This window comes from Sparassis crispa, assembly GCF_003851025.1.
Source record: "Sparassis crispa DNA, contig_000009F, whole genome shotgun sequence".
NCBI lineage: Eukaryota > Fungi > Basidiomycota > Agaricomycetes > Polyporales > Sparassidaceae > Sparassis > Sparassis crispa.
This window is the reverse complement of record NW_020939756.1, coordinates 310,348-331,854: the sequence shown is the minus strand read 5'-3', so window position 1 is coordinate 331,854 and position 21,507 is coordinate 310,348. Positions and strand designations below refer to the sequence as shown.

Below are 21,507 nucleotides of genomic sequence, written 5' to 3'. Positions count from 1 at the left end.
TTGCCACGAGACGTGGGATAAGCATCCCAACATACACGCTAGTGCAATCGTACATTTCACTGGCAAGCACCGTGAGTACATATATACCCAACCTGGTACAAGAAGCATGTTCACGCTCCCATACAGGGTCAGCTGCCAGCATCTGATTTGACAGGGTTATACTTTGATAACATTGACGACTGAATGTGAGCTCCAAGTTTTACACAATACTTACTGCGGGTGCTCTCTGACGCTTTGACAGAACGTATTGAGTCTGAGATGTACACCAAATAATACAATTTCTGCTCCAAGTCAATGCTACGTGTGAACGGAGACGAAGGCAATTGAAGCTTCTGATTGTGATCACCACGACTTTGAATCGCAATCACTCGCCAATGTGCTAATTCTCGGTGATTCCGCGAGAAGGGCCACTACTACACGAGGAGATCTTTTCGGAACGCCTTGTCGGAGTATGGGAAAACCATCTCGCGCAACTTGCAAGCTCCTCTATGCGCACTTCTTTATGGTAATACTGGACATGTGTACTGGAAGAATCCGTGCAATTATTCCAGTGTGGGATTGTCCACCACACTCATAACCTTCTCATGACAAGATTCGATGCACTGGATTTCACCCCTCCTCTCCCTCAGGCTTGTCTGGGGTTCAACCCGAGTACCAGTCAGAACAGCACGACATAGCGACATCGGCGCAACATCTGAACAACGGCATATCAAGCATGGAGGTCGCAGAGAAGCAGACAGTGTGGAAATCGAATGACGAGGCCACCGAGCAAATCGTCGACATCTCGGCTTCGGCGTCCGTGAACGCGGGTCCAGATATTGATTTATTTTCTTACCATGAACGTAATGCCGGGCGGCTCGTCGTGGATCCAGAGTACGTTTCCTTCTCACCATTTCCACTGACACATACAGATCACTTATGTGGTCAACTTATTCTAGGGAAGCGAGAGTCGAGTTTGGCGAGGAAGTTGCAAAACGCCTGAAACTTTCTAGCGATGGAACCAGAGTGCTTTGGCCGCAACCAACTGATGACCCTGAGGATCCACAGAACGTAGGTACCTATTTTTATGGTCATATTAACCCACGTGAAGTACTTGCATAGTGGTCCGACGTGCGCAAGAATTTCCAGTTGTTCATCGTCACCCTGGCCGCTATAGTTCCCGATTTTGACTCTGGTATAGGTGTGTATCATATCTCGAAGACTGGAAATGTATTACTGTCCATGGTACCTTAACTGACCTATCTGCAGGTATCGCGTCCATTTTCTCCCTCGCGAAGCAATATAACACCACATCCGGCGTAATCAATGATCTTACTTCCAAGTACGTGTTGCCTACGGGGTTATGTATCTATGTTTCTGACGTCTTGATTGCCTCTGATCTGTCTGTTTTTGTCAATTTGTATCTGTATCTCTGCCTTCCTGTATGCAAAATAGCTGGAGTATCTTCTTATTGGGTATGTTCATGTTCATCATTGATCATACTCTGATGCTGATTTATTCACACCACCATCGTTCTTTGTGGATCGAAATTGCTTTTCAAGGTTGGGGCAGTATCCTCGCAGTCATGCTAATGCGTCGGTATGGCCGGCTGCCTATACTGTTCTGGTCTCAAGTCAGTTTCGCTTCTTTTTCCACTGCAGCACGAGTAAAATTCATGCGCTCTTGTCGATAGGTTCTTGCATTGGGCTTCCTCATTGGCTGTACATTCGCCCCGACGCTGAAGGTCTTCACTGGTAGGTGCTCTTTCATTTGGGCAGGAATGGCCACAGTCCTCACTTCCAATAGCTATGCGCTGCCTGACTGCCTTCTTTGGGTGAGTTTTCTGCTCTCTCTTGTTCAGCCGTTTCAGTATGTGATCTGATTTCCCTGGTTTCTAGAACATGCCCCCAAGTGACGGTATGTCAATCTCCAAACTTAAAGGGCATCCCCATCCCGGAACGCGTCTAATTTGCGCTGCCTAATGTAGGGCCTGTATGTCGTCACAGATCTTTTTCCATTCCACCTGCAGGCACGTAAGGTATGATACCTGCCATGATTGTCATTGATATTGTTGGCGTGCTGACAAAGGCCACACAGCTGAACATCTGGACAATGGGCTTCGTTGTTGCACCTTTCCTCTCTCCGTTCGCATTCGGTTTTCTAGTCGCTCGCGCGAAGTACATTACCTCCGCCCCGACATAACGTGAGCGTACTCAACCCTTTTCTCTCGTAGTTGGCGCTGGACGTACGGCACTGGATCGCTCTACGGGGTGGTAGTAGTGCTCTTCATCACATTCTTCATGGAAGAAACGTATGTCGCGGGTTTCGTCTTCTAGAATAACACACGTAAGCGTTCATCCTCTTGGCTCAATATATAGAATGTACGACCGCACGCTCCCAAACCCTCGCCCAATCCCCCCGCCGCCCTCTCGTCTGCATCACCGCGTTGAGTTGTTGGTCGGCGTAACCGGATACCGCATGGCAAAGTACCGCACGAAGTGGCGTATTGCCGTATGGGCGACTGCCGATGTCTTGTGGCGTCCGCATATTCTCTCTATCCTGGTCTTTGAGGTCAGCTCCCGGCGATATTTCGTGCTACAACTCAGACCAATGATCTAATGCCCCATTTAAGGCTATATTGTTCGGGTTCACCACTGGAATAAATGTCAACTTCTTTTATAACACGGAAGATCATACTACTCATTGAGCACCGTTGATATCCATTAGACCACTAATGCCGTCCTTCTAGACCTTCCCAAACCGGAAGGTTTTGGATTTAGTCAGTATGCTATTGCGGGCGCGTACGCAACGCCAATCGTACGTTTCTATTCTTCTTTCTCGCATCTTTCTTCTCCGTTAAATCACTGATGTGCTTGTGCTTAGGTAGCCACTATCATCGGAGAACTGCTTGGGCATTATATCAACGATTGGCTAATGAACTTCTGCGTGAAGCGCAACAAAGGCGTCTTCGAGGCCGAGATGCGCTTGTGGTATGTGGTCTTCATGATTATCTTCGACCGGGACAAGTCAGACCCCGCTGATAAATTGGCACCCGTGCAGGATTTGCTATCTCGCAGTCCCGCTCTATATATGCGGATTCGTTGTACTTGGTGCTGCGTTTCAACTGCATCGGGGTGTAGGCGCACTGGTCATGGGCTGGGGTATCTCCCAGGTCGCTGTCATGTTAAACACGGTAGCAGTCTGTCAGTTATCTCCGTCAAATTATGAGGTTGGAAAGGGTCTTAACCGTCGTTCCAGATGCTTACTGCAACGACTGTTTCCCCAGCAGACAGGTACGTGCACATACAATATTGCGTCTGTCAGTTGTGAGACTCATCATCCGCATCGCGATTAGGGAGAAGTCTCCGCATGCGTGAACCTCGCACGCACACTGGGTGGTTTTAGCGTAGCCTACTTCCAGGTACCGTGGGTGACACAACATGGTGCTTTGCAGGCCTTCGGGGTAGAAGCTGCGGTGGTCACTGCGTTGTTCCTGCTGGTTGTACCTGCGCTCCAGATAAAAGGCGCATCCCTAAGGGTGAGTGCTAGACCAATGGCGGGGTGCTATCAGTGTGATTGATGCACACTTTTGCCAGGCAAAATTTTCCTTGTACTAGGTTTGCCTTCACAGTCCACCCTTAGACCCTTTTGTTATGTCGAGCTACCCGGAGCCGCCGGTCTATGTCGACTTGTTGGCAAGATGATAGAATGTTGTGCCCCTTGCCGTTTATTGACATCGTAGACTATATTCCTTGCATTTGCCCGGTTGAAACTATGGACCCCGAGGATAATTTCCAGAGGTGAAGAGTAAGATCTTCAGAAATTCTCTCTATGCCGACAGATCACCTCAACTAGTAAGTCGAAGTGTGCGCCACGGCAGTTGATCTGTCTACGATTTAACTGTAATTGTCCCTAGAAGTGTCGCATTGCGAAAGTCTGCGAGTCACCCCAACGCAGACAGCGCTTAGCCCAAGATAAATGCACCAGTGCCCACCGGATCCAGCACAATATCAGTACCATTCAGGGTGGCCCCAGTGTTCAACACCTGCACCGCCGGGACAGTTTTCAGCCCGGGCATACTCATAAGGTCGAAGGTTGCCGGCGCGTAATTCAGGTTCGTTGCCAGCACGAGGGTCTGCTCGCCGACGGTCCATAGGCCGACATCTATTTGGTCCACGAAGGCGTGCTGGAACGTGGCGCGGTCATTTGCAATGTAGTCCTTAAGCGCGGTTGAAGACTGAGCCAGTAGAGAACCGTATGATAGGATGTCGGCGGTAGTGGGCATGTCCCAGGACACAACACCTGTGGAACAATGTCAGCAGTGCATCCGGCTTGCGAGAGATCTGGCTGACCAAGAGCACCGTGATTAATACCGAGAGCACTTTGCACCACAAATTCCTGTCCGGTGGGAGGTCTCGTCCAGTACCTTCATGGAACACAGATGAAGGAACAGTTGCATCCGCAGCACGTACGAAACTCACTCTTCACCACCAAAACCTTGCGGAACCGTCCACACAGACTTTGTCCCTTCCCATCCCTCCACCCACAGCCTGTAAGCAAACTCGTCCATGCGTGTGCTGATATCTTCGAAGTTGCCCTTGCAATTGTCACATCCGCAACAACCATACACCGGCGTGCATGCTGTGTTCTAGAAGAGGCGCACTCAACAAGCAGGTACCGAACTGCACATCCAACCAGTAACGCACCCACTCTAACGACCAAGTCACGTTGTTCCCAATCATGTACGTATCCTGCATCACGATGTCCGTGCCAGCAGTATAATCGGGCCAGTAGTAATCCTGACAGTTCAGGACGAGCGACACGGGATGGTACCCGTCGAGCTCGTAAATAAGGTCGTACGCGATCGACGTCGCGTTCAGCGGATCAGATGTGCCGTCCGGCTCGTCGCCGGTGTACCAGAGCAGCAGCGCTGGGCTGTTCTTGACGCGATTAACCTCTTCCGTGACGGCGGTGGTATTCATGTATGTCCTGGAATGGCTGAGTGCGATATTATGCGATCAAAAATAAGGGACTTACAACCGCATGTCGTACATCAAATGCAGACCGACCTGCTCCATGCGCTCGATGACCTCAAAGAGCTGAGTGATATTATCGTACGGCGGAATAGGATGGATCTTATCGTACGAATCGTTACAGAGACTTGTGTCAAGGCGAAGTGTTTTAAACGCACCACAGTGTATCTGGGTAGAGATCAGAGTAAACAATACAACACGGGATCTGATCCACTGACCCAAGAGATTTCACTTCGTCGATTATAGACAAATTCGTTGCAAGGTATCCACCAAATCCGGTGTAGAACCCTGTGGGCAGGACAGTCTCATATGGCCCCTCCGCACCGCTTGCAGGTTTCGCGAGCAGTGCACCGGTGCGCAAGTCCATCTTGGTCGCGGAGCGGCCGTCTGGGGGCGTGGGCAAATATGAAATTGCCGTCGATGCCGAAAATGTCTGTACCGCAGCGCCAGGGGTAGAGTAGCTCGCCTCGCAGCTGACATCGAATGAGGCCATCTGTGGCTCCAGCCCGAGCAGTGAGAAGGGCAGCTCAACTTTCGTGGCGTTGAGGGGGACGACGCCGGTCGTCAGGACGCGTCCCTCCAAAGAGACAGTCACAGCCAGTTCGCCCGGTCCGGTGTACTCTGACAGGGTGATCGGGACTGCACCCTCGATCTGAGAGTATGTCAGATACGTGTCGATGAGTATTCCTGCTGGAGTCGCGACATCCTCAGGCAGATATGGCTTGATAGCAGGTGCACAGCGAAAGGCCAGGACAGGAGTCGACGAGATCGCCGGGATTGTGAACTGTCCGCCTGGAGGAACGATCGGCTGGCTCGCCATGTAATTCTTGCCGCACCTGCGATATTGCAAGACATAAAAACAAGTATGAAGCCAGCCTTCCAACCTGACGCACCATGTCTGGGCAAATGAAACCCCATAGAACCCGATGGACAACAGAGCAGCTAATGCGAGACGACTCATCGTGGCCTTAAGCTTGGTGGTCCACACAGAAGGTCGACTTCTGCTAGCCCTTGCACCTATTTTTCCCAGACATGCACACAGATGCGCACGGCTAAGTATTTTGGCGTGGGTGACACGAAACCGGACAGAAGAACAGGTGCGTCATGTGGAAGCGATAGATGCTCCGTGATGGCCGATATGCGTTCAACTCTTGTGAATCCCCGCGTTTCGACACGTCCCATGCAGAACACCTTCAGTGCGCGATGCGGGAGAATGCTGCGTGTGACATGGAAGTATGAAGGAAAAGTCGAAGTCTTGTTTCTTTGCATAACGGTGAAGTCACATGTACGCAACAGTTGGCTACTGTGCTTGCCCTAAACTCACCGCCAAAAAACTCTGCAGCATTGGCAAGCTTGGCATCTTCTGTCCTGTTGTCGCTTCTTGTAAGTTGCGCATGCCCACCTTGTGCTCATGTTGTTTGCTGTTTGACAGGTTTCATCGGCTGTACAAGTTGTAGCCACCCTCTGGTCAGAACCTTCTTCGAAAGGATGTCGCGGCAATGGACGCTGTCTTTCACGGTGACCGATGCAGGTATGTCCTTCATTCCTTTACGTCTCGCTGTATGTGCATAGAAGTGCATGCCAGCAAGATGAGACTTTGTATTTTCAGTTATCCCTGTCTTAACAACTCATGTCGAGACTTTATGAATTTTCTGACTCCTTGTCATACTTTATCCTTGCGCGATGTACTGAGCCATGATCCATCTTCTTCAGGTTAGATATTCGAGGGACTCACATGCGAGCGCATATAGTCGCCATGCGCCGTGGAAGATATGCTCCCTTGCCTCACCTGTAATTTGCAAGTACTCGTATTGTATACTACGCATAATGTCATCTTAAAATGTATCACGTCCTTTGTCTCACGATGGCCACTGCGACCATATCTTAAAGCTAAGACGTTGGAAGACTTGAGATGCATCAATAGGGCGAATAATATTGCGCATATAGTCACCTGTGCATCGAGAGCTCTGACTGAGGAAATGTGACTTCTCAGCCCGGTGTTATCGAGCGCGGCAACAAAAAAATACCTCTCTCCATTGATAAAGAACAACGTGAAGTGAAAGTAAGTCCATGATCATTGCAGACTTTATTTAGATTGATCAACGCGAGTGGTTTTAGAGAACAGAGAACAGATGAATTCGAACCGACTACGCTACACACAGTTAATGACGCCGTGACGTAACAGTCAATAATGTCACATTTGTACTAAGCGTGGGAAACTCACCTGGACGCCGACCGCTCGCCCAAAACGCACGCTTGCTCTTTAACCAAATACCCACCTTGCTGCTTGTCTTGCATATCTTTTGCTCACCACGCAAAGTCTCGTCGAGCATGGCCGCTCAGAAACCAAAGAGGACCCGCGAAACTCGACCTCTGCCTGCACGGGCGAACTTACAGGTCGCCCTCCCGGTGGCGCCACCGACGGCGCAACAAACGAACGCGCGCAAGAAGAAGAAGAAACGGGGAAAGGGAAAGGAAATCGCAGACCAAGAACCGCATTCCGAAGACGAAGAAGAGTACGGCATGCCCGACTTCGCCTACCTCCCAGAGCCACCGTCGCCGACGTCGCTTTCCGCGTCAATGGCGGCCATGGCGAAGCTCGGACCACCCAGCGCTGCAGAAGCGGAGCTGTTGGCGACGGCCGGACACCTCGCGCGGAGCATCGAGACGGACCCGAAGGGGTTGCAGGACGACGAATACTGGGCGTCGTTTCCGGAGCACCTGCGCACCTTTGTACGGCACACTTACTCTCAATTGAGCGCTGCTGGTGACGCGGACAAAAAGACGCAGGCGATGTACACGATAGCACAGCAGATCCACTCGGGCGCGGGCACTGGCGGTGCGAAGATGGCGGCGCGCGGGGCATTCGACCCTTCGATCTTTACGGACCCTTCGTTTACGCTGGCGATGGAACAGGCGGCGGCGGCAGCGGCGACAGCGACAGCAGAGGGTCAAAGATTGCGGCCTGGAGAAGTGGTGCTGGTCGAGGAAGAGGTAGACGAGGTTGAGTACGAGGAGGACGAGGAGTACAGCGAGCAGGAGCCTGAGGAGGTGCCAGTGCCGGTGGCAGAGGAGACGCCACCGAGGCCGGATGAGGCACGGGCAGCGGGCCGCGGCCGGCCGGGAGCGGGCGCGGTGACAAATCTTGCAGCCAGCGTCGCGGCGAGTGTTTCTGTCTCTGCCCGTATGCCTGCCGTGCGACCTCCGACCGCTGCCAATCCTGCCCCGAGCTCTCGTGCGGCGGGCAAGCAGCCCATGTCTTACGCCGCACCCACGCCTGCAACCAACCCACCCCCTTCCAGCCGTCGCGCGGCCTCGAAAGCCCCGATCTCCTCTCACCCGTACCAGCACAATCACGCCCATCACCAGCCATCGCCTCCATCTTCGAACGCCTCTGCGCCGCACAAGCCCCGTCCGCCAGCGACGGGGGCGAGCGGACAGCCGCAGGCGGCGAAAAACAACAAGATATGGAGCACGAGCACGAGCGAGGAGCGGGAGCGCATTAAGGAGTTCTGGCTCGGGCTCGGGGAGGACGACCGTCGGAGCCTGGTGAAAATCGAGAAGGAGGCGGTGCTGAGGAAGATGAAGGAGCAGCAGAAGCACAGTTGCAACTGCGCGGTCTGTGGCCGGAAGCGGTTCGTGCTCGCCCTCTCCCTGTTCGTGAAAATTTTTTCGCTGACGCTCTCGCTCACCCTGCAATGCGGTTTTTGCTGTCGCTGCCGTTGCTGCTGCCGCCGCTCGACTCGAACGAGATAGGAATGCGATAGAGGATGAGCTCGAGGTACTGTACGATGCTTATTACGAGGAGCTAGAACAGTACGCGAATTACCAGCAGCGATACATCTCCTCCGGTGGCACGCTTCCTCCCCCACAAGGCCCTGGACCGTTCCCGGGCAGCGTCGAGCTGGACAAGAATGGCGTCGTCATCAGTCCGCATGGGCCGGCGAACGCCAACTCGAACGTGCTGCCGCGGGCCAAAAACGGGGTGGTGACCAACGGCAGGAAGCCGGCGAAGCAGCCGGAGAGCGAGTTTGATGAAGACGAGGCGGAAGAGGAGGAGTATGAGGAGGAGGAAGAATACGAAGACGAGGAGGAGGAGGAAGAGGAGGAAGAGGAAGAGGACGACGGTGAGGCGGAGGACGAGGAGGATGTCAAGCCGCAGCCGGATCGTAGAACCGCACCACCCAATCGCAGACGAGCCGCTGTACCCAACGGCGCGAAAACGAACGGGCGCGACAGCCTTGTCAATTTCGGGAACAATCTCACTGTGACGGGCAAGTGTACTTGATTCATCGTTCTCCGTCTCAGCCTTTGATCTCATCACGCAGGTGCAGGTAATATTCTAACGGTGGCCGACGATCTACTAAAGAACGATGGCCAGAAGTTCCTAGAGATGATGGAGCAGCTCGCGGAGCGTCGTATGCAGCGGGAGGAGGAGGCTGCGGCGGACGTAGAAGATGATAGCGAAGAGGAAGATGACGAGGAGGGAGATGAGGACGATGAGGACGAGGAAGAAGAGGATGAAGAGGAGGATGAAGAGGTCAGTTCTGCTTATAATTCCCACAAACTCTATTCACCTCCTTCGCAGGTGATGACGGAAGAGCAGAAGATGGAGGAGGGCAAGCGGATGTTCTCCATCTTCGCTGCGCGCATGTTCGAACAGAGGGTGCTTCAGGCCTATCGTGAAAAGGTCGCTCAGGAACGGCAGCTGCAGCTCCTTCGCGAGCTGGAGGAGGAGGACAAGTCCACCAAGGAAAAGGAAGCCAAGAAGCTGAACCAAAACCAGAAGAAAAAGGACAAGAAGCGGTACGTCGCTCTCGTCCATACTGTACACGTGACTGATTTTTCCGTCAGGCAGCAGAAGCAGGCGAAGGAGGAGGAGCGAGCTGCGAAGGCAGCTGAGAAGGCTGCGGAGGAGGCGGTGCTGAAGGCAAAACAAGTGGCCGTCGAAGAAGAGCAGCGTAAAAGGCGGGAGGAAGAGCGAGCGCGGCGGGAGGCGCAGCGGAAGGTCCAGGAAGAAGAGAAGCAACGGAAGGAGGAAGAGCGGCGCAAGCGTCTAGCGGAGGAGAAAGAGCGCGAAGCAGAGCGGGAGCGCAAGCGCAAGGAGAAGGAGGAGCGAGCAAGGGCCGAGCGGAGGGAGAGGGAAGAGCGAGAACGCAAGGCCCGCGAGGAACGAGAAGCGAAACTCGCCGCTGAGCGCGCCGCAGCCGCAGCCGCTAAGCGTGAGCAGCAAGAGAAGGAGGAGCACGAGCGGAAGTTGGCCAAGGACCGCGAGGAGAAGGAGAGGGCCGAGCGAGAGAAGGTTGAGAAGGAGAAAGCTGACAAGGACGCCAAGGAACGTCACCAGCAGCAGCGTGCTAATCCTGGCAGGAACGCACGTACTCCCACTTCCCCGCGCAACGCCCATCCATCTGGCTCAACGCAACGATCTCCCAACCATGCGGCTTCCGGTGGTAAGAAGATCCTGAACAAATCTGCTACTCCTACGCCAACTCCGGCTCCCCAGCCGCAACGCCCACCTCGTGTTACGGTGGTGACTACTCCTCAGCCACCTGTTACTCCCGCCACCCCTCAGCTGCCGACTCATCTTCCCGCTCCTCCCACCACACCACTGTACTCTCCGGCGGCTGCAGTCATCCCCCCTCCAGTGTTGTCACCAAGAGGTCCTTATGTTCCTCATGCTGGATTTGTCGGTATGGTTAGCAGTTCTTCCATGCAGGGCGGTCCTCCACCACCTCTAGCGCCATCAGCACTACCTCGGACATTCGGCAGTGGGCCTCCTTACGACCCTGGCTTTGGTCGTGTGCTGGCCCCCCCTGCACCAATTGCTCCTCCTTCCAGGGCTTCAGTGCAGAACCCGATCACGTCGCCTTCACAGCTGCTCGCGCCTGGCTCCAGTCGTCTTCCGGCGGATCCTGGTCCGATCACTCGTCCCATTGCCCCGATCGCACGTCCTACGGGTGAGGCGTCGGGCTCTGGATCAACGTCTCCAAGCCGCCGCTCGCCGAGTCCGAAGGGGACGCTGGGTTCGTCCGCCTTGATTCCCGACGACGACGAGGTGATTAGTGCTCCTGGTCGCCGGTCTGTAGCGCCTGGTCAGGGCTGGGGCAACGCGAGTCCCCGCAGTTCTGTGCCAGACATGCGGGCGCCCTGGGGACCACCGGCTCCGCCTGGTTTTGTATCTTCCCGTCCGCCACCGATTGGGCCGTCGTTGTGGAGCGCGTCGAATCCTGAGTGGCATCCTTCGTCTGCTAGCTTCTTCGGTGCGCCTTATTCTGCTCATAACCCCTCTCCGCCTCCCCACACTGGTAGTTGAGTATTCCGCATCTTGACATTTCCTACCCACTTCGTCGATCGCATACCTGCAATTCTTTTATTCTGACCAGCATGCCACTGACACGTTAAATACATCGAAGATCATTACACTGCGTGAACATAAGTTACAATAATTTGCTAGACGCAGCGGGCGCGATTCGGCTGCGAATGAGTTTGATTATGTACAATGGAAATGCGCTGATGGCGACGATTACGCCCACTTTCCATGCAAATCGGAGAGACAGCACGAATGAAAGATCTATGTCTAGGTGAGAGAGGAACCTGCAACATACTGGACGGTGCATACCAAAGTATTCAGGCAGGAATGCTATGCTGACGACGTAGAGCAAAAGAGTGACGATCTCCGAAATAATCATATATATGTGCCTGATGAAAATTCAGTCACGTTTTGACGGACGGGTCGAGATGCTTACCATGTTGTGATCTCTAGCGCAACCATGATGAGTTCATTCAGGATCAGAGCCGTGAAAGATATAGAGACGATGTTCAAAAACTCGTTCTCAAACAGAATGAGCGACATGATCATGATAGCGGCGCCTGCAAAATCATTGCTCAACAGTCTAAAGGGGAAGATAATAGTCATAACCAACCTTGATATAAGCTGATCATGAGCCACATAAAGAAGGTTTTGAAGGAAAGCACACGGCCCTACGATATGATGAGTGAACGTCTGCAAACAGACTGAAAAGCTGAACACACTTTCGTGAGTTCCTTGTACAACTCAGGGTACAGCAGAGCGAGATCTTCATTGACATCTCGATCTAGCACCAAAGAGAACACAGGGGCCATGGTGTACACCGTTGCATATCCGACCATGAGCCAGCCTTGGTAGAGCGCTATTGGAGCGAAATAGAAGATAGCGGAGAACACGGCCTGCATGACGGAGATGATCAGGCCACGATGAATGACGAACTGTGCCAGCTTGGCAGAACGACGATAGGAATTTCGCCCATGCCACAGCAGTAGTTTTGTCAAATAGCTGAACTGGGTCACAGAAAAGTCGGCAGCTAGCGATGCTTGTTTGCCTTCCTTTCCAACAATGCCGACACCTGACAGTTTCTTGTCAGGACTGACACAAACTGTGTTTGGTACTACATACCAACGTCGGCCGCTTGGATCATGCTGACATCATTACCTCCGTCGCCAATGCAGCATATTCTCTTCTTCGTGTGACGACGTATCAAACGCGCAACATCTGCTTTCTGTGTCGGCGAGCAACGACATGCAACGACGGCGGATAGCTTAGTTGCAATCTCAATGAATTCGTTCTTGAAGAGGTTTAGACACAGCTATACCTCTGCGTCAGAACAGAGTTAGGTATAGTGGATTTCCGTGTAGCGTACCTGCAGTGATTCACCGTCAATAACCAGGCAGCAGTCAAGCTTGTTCTGGAGAAATTCAAGTTGATCCCGTACTTCATCGGAGGTTTTAACTATAGCCCCAGGGAACGCATTAATAATTAAAACCGCCGAGAATTCAAACTTACTCAACGTTTTGCAACTTGATGAATGTACTGATTCCTTGCTACAAGCTTCGTCGAGATGGCTATACAAGTCGCTGTCTCGATCTTGTCCCCTGTGAGCATCCAGATTTTGATCCCGGCATTACGCAAAAGCTCCAAAGTTGATTTGACATCGTCCTGCAGTTTGTCTTCTACACCCGTAAGACCAAGTAACTCCAGATCACGCTCCAGCAGTTCCTCGATCACTGCTGTCATTGCTTCGCTGCGACCTTCAAGCCGAACACTAGCTTCATAGTGTTTTTCCTTGAAATGTGTGTAAGACGCGTCACTGAGTCTGCGTCTGCCTACAACAAGGGTCCGTAGGCCCTCACGAGCCATATTCGCGCACTCTTCCTCAAGCCAGTCGTTCCGTTGCACGATCTTTGCCATCACAACGTCGGCGCCCTTCTGCAGGAAGGTAGTCTCACCGGTCTGCACGTCGCGCACAATGATGCCCATGCGCTTCGACTCCGAAGTGAAGGGGAAGATGTCGAGGACTTCGAAGTTTATACGGGCACCAGATGGTGTCTGCAATTGTATGCGGGTGCGATCCCGAAATGTCAGTGTAAGACCCACGGATTCTGTCCATTTCACGATAGCAACTTCATCGGGCGACGAAGCTTGGTATGTAACGGTGCCATCGTCATTTGTCACCGGAGTAACCTGAACACTACGGTCATAACTCCGACCATGGCACCCACACACTGATTAATGAATGCTCACATTATGACAGAGAGCGAGAGAGAGAACCACGTCGTGAACACGGGAAGACATGTCTCGTCGCCCTCTTGTTGCGAGTTGTATCCCTGTGGCAGTTGTTCCTGTCCTATTGTGAACTTGAACCACCTGATTAACATCTGTATACGAGCGGAATCAAGTACATGTTTTACCCTGCTCAGCACTGGTACCAAATGCCATCGACAATTGGTGGGCCACTTCGTCCATGGAGTCGAAACCATACGATACCGTACCCATATGCAGCTTCTTCATCTCCATTTCTAATAATATGATGAGCTCTCCTACTCGAAAGGAAAAAAACAAGATGACAGACCATTCTGAGTGAGAGTACCTGTCTTGTCACTCAGGAGATATTCTATTCGTCCAAGTTCTTCAGGAAGGGTGCTGGTCCGCACAATCGTACTGGGTATCTCGCTGTCAGTCATGATTTGTTGCGCGTAAACTGTCTTCCCCATATCGAGGTTAACACGTAGACTGTCGAAACCATGGATCAGTCACAGAAATCTCAATGCGGAAATTGCAGCGTACCTGATGGGTATAATGGAGGAGAAAAGAATTAAAAAGCGGAATATATATATGTACCACTGGCCCCGGAAACCATTCAGGGCAACGAGCACGACTGATAACGCAAATGTGACAGCGCAGAGAATCTGACTGACGAAGTAAGATTATGAAATGCTGCATTTCAGTCCACTGACCTTCGCCAACCTGTTGATTTCAAGGTCCAACAGCCCAATTTTTGTCTCCGGGTGGCTGGTGTTCATCACCGCACGAGTCTCGGCACCTGTGTAGATTACAAGCCCGACTGCTGAGCCGGCAGCAAGGACAGTGTTTGCCCACAACACGTTCTCCGCTGTCAGAGGCTCAACAGTGGGTACAGGTACCATAGGAACATCATTCACCGATGTGGTAGATGGGGAGTTAATGGTGAACGTTCCGATGAAAGTATGGATGTCCTTTATCGGCGCGTCCGCTGGCACCCAGGTAAGCGGAGTCTATATATGCACCATCGAAAGGCTAGAAAACGTTACATACCATAAATTTCAGCATCAAGGCTCAGCAAATCCATTTCGCTGACGAGCTTCTGGCATGCAGGGACAGCGACACGCAGCTTCCAGTCAGTTTCGCCGTCCAATTGATCGGTGCGAATGAAGCACGTCCCCGAGTGGTCAGACGTGCGTAGCAACACGAGGTCAGCAGGCACTCGTTGATTCTTCTCCAGAACGACCAGGTTGCCTACCCGGAGGCTCGAAGAAGGAACCGAACGAGTATGTGGCCCAGAGTCATGCAAATCCGCGGAATGTTCGAGGACAAGATACCTCTGGGAGTTGGCTTCGCGGTCTCGAAGATTGCGCTGGTAATCATCATATGCCTCTTTACCCATAGTTACACATAGCACAAAGGCAAGAGGAGCGATGTAGGTCGCAATGAAACCTGTGATTAACTATTCAGTACGCGACTGCTATAATATCTCAAACACCGGTTACCGATCTTCAAGGCAGGAACAAACTGAGATAGCGCAACCAACAGAAAATATAGGTTGAAGAAGAACTTGAATTGCTCGTAGAACACGATTGGTAGGAACGTGAAGGCATTGTATTTTTGGTTGCGAACAATATTTGGCGGATATCGAGTTCGCAAGTTGTCTAAAACAATTCACACCATGAGGAGACACTTAAATATACCACGGGGTAACTGTGCACACCTGGCGGACGGAAGGGAACCGTCCTGGACTTGTCGTTGCTGGCCGACTTGCCTCTGCGTACCAACGACGACCGCTATCCCAACCTTTCAAGCCACATCGCGCCAATATATGAGGGAAAATACTCACCTGTGATGATGGCTCCGACAGGCTTGGTGTACGCACTTCGTCCTCTCCATCGTCGTCTTGGAACTCATCCCCGAGCAGGTTCGCCGCCTCTTCCTCCGCCTGATCCGCGTACCTCTCTCTGTGTTTGCCTTTCCGGGATATTCTGGACGAAACAGAAGCCGCTATAGTAGTGCCTGAAGGCATGTCCTGACTCTGTTGCTCGTTGTCGGTTGGTTCGCCGTTGAGGAGCGCGTACCCGGCTTTAGACTTTCTAGCTCGTCCTAGACTATGCAGAGGGATCTCAGACATAGACCCTGGCACTAAGTATACCTGCGAGACAGCCTGACAAGATCGAATGTTATAAAGCAATCGTCAAAGTCGCGAAATGAGTTGCGCAGGAAGCGCAGTATCATGGTCTCTCCGCGAGTCTGACTTGGAGTCGAATTACGACCTCTAAGCGCGTTTTGAAATGGCATTACAAATCTGGCTAGATGGCCTGTTGAGGGACAGTAACCCCTCGTCATAACTGAAGGAGCTTGTTCTCGACCGTCATTCTCCCGGACGTATTCATTTATTCGCAGCCCTAGTTTACGGTGAAGAGCATTCCCCCAGCCGCACGGCCTTACGGCTACCATCATTATTCCACCGGAGCGACGATATTATCACAATCGCCATCTCCTTCGAATCTACGTCTTAATGGATCCTGAGAGACTGTGGCATAACCATGACATTCTCTGCGAAATCTTTGAGCACTTATCCTTGTCCGATGACTGGGATGCAGAACCGCCTGATCTGAATTCTCTGGCATCCTGCGCTCGTGTTTGTAGGGCATTTCTTGACCCTGCACTAGACGGTGTGTGGCGCGAGCTCCGTTGCATCGACTATCTTCTGGCTGTGTTCTCTGCCTTTCGGAAAGATCAGAGAGGCACCTATGTAAGTCGAATCATCTCGTTCCAGGGACAGGACTCTAGCTTATACCAGTGCATCGATCTCAGCGCCTGGACGGAGATGTTACTGCGGAAGAATGGAGCCGTTATCATTACTACGCTCGCCGTGTTCGCATACTTTGGTACGATTGCGGACACAGTCTATCTACCCTGCTTGCAGACCTGGCTAGTCATGCTGGAGATGTGCAACTTTTCCCTTCTCTGAAGATTATCAGAATCGGCTCAATCGACCATCTGGATTCAAGTTTACAGTATTTGCTGTCTCCCACCGTGCGCTCCGTCTTCATCGACGACTTAGAAACATCACATGCACATCATCAGGAAGACATTAGGGGGACTTTCCTATACCACCTCTTCCATAAATCACCTCTTCTGGAAGAACTGGATTTCACACACCCATCTCTTCCGTATCCGATGGCCTCCTTTAGGGATATAACCCTGTGCAATTATTTGGTCCAGTTAACGGTCGATGTTCCATCTGTGGACCTTGATACACTGCGGGCTATTTCCAAGCTTGAAAGTCTACTCGACTTCTCCATATCTTGCCGTATCCTGGGTGACAGTATTCCAGCATGCTCTGGATTCAGTAACCTCCACCATCTGCAGGTGCATGGCAAATTACCAAACATTAAAGCCATTTTGGCGTGTATTTCTCCTCCGCATCTTCAAAAGCTTTTCGTCTCCCACATAGCCACTTACAGGATGCGAGAAGACTTTGCGAGCAGGTACACCGATGTTGTGGAGGTATTGTCCTCAAAGCATCGCGCGTTGCGGGACATCACATTCCGGGGCATTTCTCCTGCACCGAGTTCAGTCGACGAAAAATCCGCCCTGAATATTTTTCGTCCACTGCTGCAGTTGCATGACCTGCAGAACATCAATTTGAACTTCGACTACAGGACTCTAGGTTTATCAGACGAGGATTTACACTCCATAGCGTCTGCCTGGCCGCGTCTGACGTCGTTCTCTTTGTCATACGGCAAAAGTACCGCCGTACCGTCATTCGACGCACTCGACCATCTGGCCCGTTGTTGTCCTGAGTTGACGAAACTCAGACTACCTTCCCTGGACCTCAGGTCCTTTCCCAGACTGGAAGGTATCCGCTCTACGTCCAATTAATTGCGTCGACTCCGTGTTTTTGTATTCTGCCCACGTTAGCCCCGGAGAATGCTTCGCGCCTGCTGCAATCTCTATTTCCCTGCCTTTCGACTCGAAAAGGGCAGCCTGCAAGTGTTCTGCGCATGGGGCACATGGTATTAACCGACAGATGAAGTAGAGAACAACGAGCTTGTGACTAATGCCACGGTGATACAGTATCCTTCTGGTTCCACTCTTGTCACCGGTACCTTTAGTTGACGTTAGTGGTGCATTTTTTTTCCCTTCAGAATTTCGGCTGTTTTTTTCGTATCCGTACGGATATGGTTCTATCCACGTTAAAGGAACGACTGTCTTCCTGCAGGTAACTAGAGGCTGTATCTATGAGCGTATATCCACATCTACTTTCTAACCGTGGCATATTGGCTTGGGGCTCGCACACGAGGTTCCCACTCAATGACTTTCTCTCGACCACGTCTTTACTATGCCTCCATTCTTATCTTCTAACGGATAGGCAGTTACTGCCATTTTGTCTAACTGTTTGACTTGTAATTGAAAACACATGCCGGAGGTTGGATTCAACAACTAGCCGCCAAACATCTTGACGAACTGCTCTCTTGCAATTGACGGTATGCTCAAAAGTAAGATAATGAAACATGAATCTTGTCCTGTCTCCGGACAGACAGCACGCATGCAGATCCTACAATGCGCGTCGAAAGTGGGATACCAGGAGTTTTTAGTGCATCAATCATGTATGAATTATAATAACAAGATGTGTAGGATGAAACGTCCGCATGCGAATGCCAAAGAGAATGTGCTGAGGACCATGCAATATCACCATCGTCTATGAACGCAACGCCCCGCGCAGGACGCTCGCTCCCGCAAGCAGAGCCACCAGCGCAACCACGCCCGACGCCACGCCTGCGCTCCTCTCCGCACCCGAGCTGCCCTTGCTGGTGCTCCCCAAGTCGTCGCGATCCCCGGCGTTATCGCCGTTCGACGTGGCGAGCACCGACGGGCTGACTCTCACAGTGAGCGCGCCATACGTGTGGGTGGTCGTCGCGAACGTCGCGGTGCTCGACGGCGAGGCGTCGTCAAAGGCGGTGTCAGTCATGAAGACGAGCGCGAAGCCTGGCGCGGGCACCGTCACTTGGCACGTGTTCGTGGACTGGTCGCACTGCACGGTCTGCACGGTCTCGTTTCCGAGCAGGCGGCCGTCACTTGCAAAACGATTGCCCATTGTCTGACGTGCATGTTGTATTAGAAATAGTGTGACCGACAGTGAGATTGATCACCAACCTGACCGGCCCAAGTGAAACCTTCCTTGACAGCGACCGATTCCGCAAGTAGGTACTTCACTCTGACTTGCGCCGGCGTTGAGGCAGACTCCACCGTGCCCGCACCACCTACCGTGACATTCACCGTCAGGGTGCTCGCCCCCGACGTGTCGCTGAGGTAGTTGACGAGCGCGACGCGCGCGAGCGTGCCCTGCTCGTAAATCGCATACGCAGGCGTGTATGGGTTGTAACTATTCGCGTTGAGGTCGACGACCTGCGCTGTGCCAGTTGAGCCGAGCGCCTCAGCGGAGACGATAATGGAATAGAAGATCGGCCCGATTGTCCATTGTGCCCAGGAAGACAGATTGCTTGGAGGGGCTGCAGAGATGTCAAAGTGAAAATGTCGGTGCGAGGCAGACAAACTCACGAGTGAAAGGCTGCATGTAAACGAGGGTCAAAAAAAGACACATCATTATCGGTACAGAAAACACGCACATTATAGCTGTCATCTACACCACCGACATGCATGTTCGCGCCGGAGAAGTTACTGTACGCCATTTGCAGGCTGTAGTCGATGCCCCATAGTGCAGCGCCGAAGCTATCACTGACGCCGGGGAAACCTCCACAGGACGCAGTGTTGGTCTCGAACATCAGCAGCGGCTTACCCGCCTGCTGGGCAATGTTTGCAGAGTTCAGATATGCGGCGACGATCCCCTGACCCGACGCATGAGTCAGGTAGGTCGGAAAGATAGATTGCGGATCGACCGGGGGACCGAATCCCTCGTTAGGAAATTGTGCTGCACAATTATTCTCCGGATAACTTTGCGGCAGTTAGCTAGGAACAGAGTAGAAGAAGAATGCTACGCGTACTGTTCAACCGCAAGCGCATTCAGTACATCCGAGAAAGCTGGGACGAATCCCGTATCCCAGACTTGCTCTGGAGTCCACGTCCCGGAAACACCTGGTGCAACGAGATTGTTATGTACGGGAATCTGCGGATCGTCGCTGATGGCTCCCGAAACCATAGCGAAGTCGTTGAAGTAATCACTTGCATTGTAGTTCGCAGGACGATGGTTGTGCCTGTTGCACTCACACGTCAGCCAGTCGAGGCTCGGAAGGTGGACAGACGTACATAGCATATAGGTCAGGTTCATTACCAAGCTGGAATCCAATAATCTTGTCTCCGAGGATAGCTTCTCCCATTTCGGCGATTTGCAACCGTAGGTTAGATGTATCGTTGAAAGGAATACCTGAGTAATTCTTGCTAAATTTTGGGTCTCGTAAGCACAGCACGAACTCACCAAGCCACCATTTGACATTCACGTGCGAAGAGACGTTACTCAGTAAGTAAAGCATCTCGGGTGTCCAATACATGGTTGGTGTCTCCGTCTGTGGACACAACACATCAGCAGCCTGAGCCGGTCAACTATAACATTGTAGGAAAACCTACAGTATCTCTGGAATCGGCCTTGTCTTTCATGACCATCTTGTAATCCGGGAGACTATCCACTTCGACGGCGTAATCCTGAGTGTTGCCACCGACCCGAACACGGACACTTCCTGCCCGTTCCGCGACAAGCGCCATGAGGTTTAGGAAGGGTACATGCAGAAACGATCTACGGGAGATGAAAATCTTCTTCCACGGACGTTAGAAAGAGAAACTCACCCGTTTAGACCAACTACACAACACAATCAGAGTTGTCCATGGACACTATACAAAAAGAGACAGTTACTCACTGACTTGGTTGATCACGGACATTTCAATAGATAATCCAAGAAACGCGCCGTCCTGCTGGATAGACACATTGTAGTTGTTGGCCGCGTTTTGGGCACTGTTCGAGAGAGGTAACCAGAACTGGTTGGTAATGGGTGGTGAAGGAACAGCAGGTGGCGCGAGAATGACTGGGTTGAATGCCTGCAGACCAGTCTCCGTCGGAGGATCATACACGGAAGTACCACTGGCAGTATCGGGGGTAGTCGTCGGAACCCCAGGCGTCAGGACGCCCTGCACGCCATAGAGCGTTACCGCGGACACGACACGACAGAACAGCAAGAGAATGAGAGCGCGAGGGGTCATCGTGACTCGGAGACGCCAACGCGATGCAAGCAGCCTGATTGCGCTGCGGCGTGACTCGGAGTCAGTATATACTTGGTCAGTACTTCAATGGTCACAACTCGTAGGACATTCTCCGGCTGAGTACTCTTGGTTTCGTGTGCGCTCGAGCTCGTATCTCAATGGTGCAAGAGACTACGAAATATTTTGCTAATTTGCGGCTGCGAAGTGTCGATATCCGAGTGTCTATCTACCAAGAAGACGAGTGGGATATTGTGAGTAATTCGTATGATTAAAATATATTGACCTGCACAGTTAGCATTGTTCAGTCGTAGTCTCAAAATGCATTCCCGGAGAGCCTGGATGCTGACGTTTCTTGGCATCTCTTGGTTAGTGCTGTCTGCACGCCTGCACAGAAACCTATCCTTTACTGTCTGTGGCCCCTCGATGATCATGCATGCTTTGGTGAAGGCGGTCATAGCTTCTAATCTCTTAAATGGCGTGCTCTGCGACTCCCCAACCCATTTCCTTCTAATCTTCCCCCCGGCAGGAATGCGTTCGGATGCGCGCTCTTGCTTACAATTGCTCGGAATCACTGCTCCAGGTTCCTGATATACATCCCGGCTCGGTCATTAGCGTCATTCCTGCGTCCGAAGAACAGAAGGCCATTTGGCTGCTGGCGCTGATTCCTTTATTTCTACAGCAACTGCATAACCGCATCAGCTGCTTTGTCAGCTG

At 52.1% G+C, this 21,507-nt stretch overlaps 6 protein-coding genes across 6 annotated transcripts; 3 read left to right on the top strand and 3 right to left on the bottom strand.

The window, feature by feature from the left end:
* Positions 1 to 715: 715 nt before the first annotated feature.
* Positions 716 to 3,596, top strand: SCP_1001130 (hypothetical protein; the record flags this gene model as incomplete). Its single annotated transcript, XM_027761983.1, has 20 exons — positions 716 to 873; positions 939 to 1,050; positions 1,102 to 1,180; positions 1,249 to 1,321; positions 1,435 to 1,454; positions 1,542 to 1,612; positions 1,673 to 1,733; positions 1,786 to 1,813; positions 1,878 to 1,896; positions 1,967 to 2,017; positions 2,077 to 2,156; positions 2,213 to 2,290; positions 2,358 to 2,550; positions 2,612 to 2,644; positions 2,707 to 2,796; positions 2,863 to 2,969; positions 3,040 to 3,182; positions 3,238 to 3,272; positions 3,335 to 3,517; positions 3,576 to 3,596. 20 exons carry the CDS (start codon positions 716 to 718, stop codon positions 3,594 to 3,596), a joined length of 1,635 nt encoding a protein of 544 aa, XP_027617784.1.
* A 347-nt stretch (positions 3,597 to 3,943) lies between these two features.
* On the bottom strand, positions 3,944 to 5,973 carry SCP_1001120 (hypothetical protein; the record flags this gene model as incomplete). Its single annotated transcript, XM_027761982.1, has 8 exons — positions 3,944 to 4,281; positions 4,332 to 4,405; positions 4,461 to 4,627; positions 4,686 to 4,968; positions 5,017 to 5,114; positions 5,171 to 5,180; positions 5,231 to 5,848; positions 5,906 to 5,973. The coding sequence occupies 8 exons, from the start codon at positions 5,971 to 5,973 to the stop codon at positions 3,944 to 3,946; spliced, it is 1,656 nt and encodes a 551-aa protein (XP_027617783.1).
* Positions 5,974 to 7,343: 1,370 nt separating this feature from the next.
* Positions 7,344 to 11,328, top strand: SCP_1001110 (predicted protein; the record flags this gene model as incomplete). The annotated part of the gene is made up of 6 exons (XM_027761981.1): positions 7,344 to 7,745; positions 7,797 to 8,647; positions 8,769 to 9,286; positions 9,341 to 9,552; positions 9,601 to 9,818; positions 9,867 to 11,328. 6 exons carry the CDS (start codon positions 7,344 to 7,346, stop codon positions 11,326 to 11,328), a joined length of 3,663 nt encoding a protein of 1,220 aa, XP_027617782.1.
* Positions 11,329 to 11,452: 124 nt separating this feature from the next.
* SCP_1001100 (Probable phospholipid-transporting ATPase) lies at positions 11,453 to 15,706 on the bottom strand (the record flags this gene model as incomplete). The annotated part of the gene is made up of 17 exons (XM_027761980.1): positions 11,453 to 11,586; positions 11,635 to 11,714; positions 11,762 to 11,885; positions 11,939 to 11,996; positions 12,048 to 12,397; positions 12,448 to 12,637; positions 12,692 to 12,780; positions 12,840 to 13,512; positions 13,573 to 13,685; positions 13,740 to 13,847; positions 13,901 to 14,061; positions 14,116 to 14,237; positions 14,286 to 14,560; positions 14,623 to 15,021; positions 15,075 to 15,233; positions 15,293 to 15,365; positions 15,419 to 15,706. 17 exons carry the CDS (start codon positions 15,704 to 15,706, stop codon positions 11,453 to 11,455), a joined length of 3,396 nt encoding a protein of 1,131 aa, XP_027617781.1.
* Positions 15,707 to 16,093: 387 nt separating this feature from the next.
* On the top strand, positions 16,094 to 17,463 carry SCP_1001090 (hypothetical protein; the record flags this gene model as incomplete). The annotated part of the gene is made up of 2 exons (XM_027761979.1): positions 16,094 to 16,330; positions 16,393 to 17,463. The coding sequence occupies 2 exons, from the start codon at positions 16,094 to 16,096 to the stop codon at positions 17,461 to 17,463; spliced, it is 1,308 nt and encodes a 435-aa protein (XP_027617780.1).
* An 820-nt stretch (positions 17,464 to 18,283) lies between these two features.
* Positions 18,284 to 20,793, bottom strand: SCP_1001080 (glycoside hydrolase family 79 protein; the record flags this gene model as incomplete). Its single annotated transcript, XM_027761978.1, has 10 exons — positions 18,284 to 18,682; positions 18,739 to 19,094; positions 19,144 to 19,153; positions 19,212 to 19,536; positions 19,587 to 19,796; positions 19,849 to 19,966; positions 20,018 to 20,105; positions 20,167 to 20,332; positions 20,383 to 20,395; positions 20,454 to 20,793. The coding sequence occupies 10 exons, from the start codon at positions 20,791 to 20,793 to the stop codon at positions 18,284 to 18,286; spliced, it is 2,025 nt and encodes a 674-aa protein (XP_027617779.1).
* Positions 20,794 to 21,507: the final 714 nt, after the last annotated feature.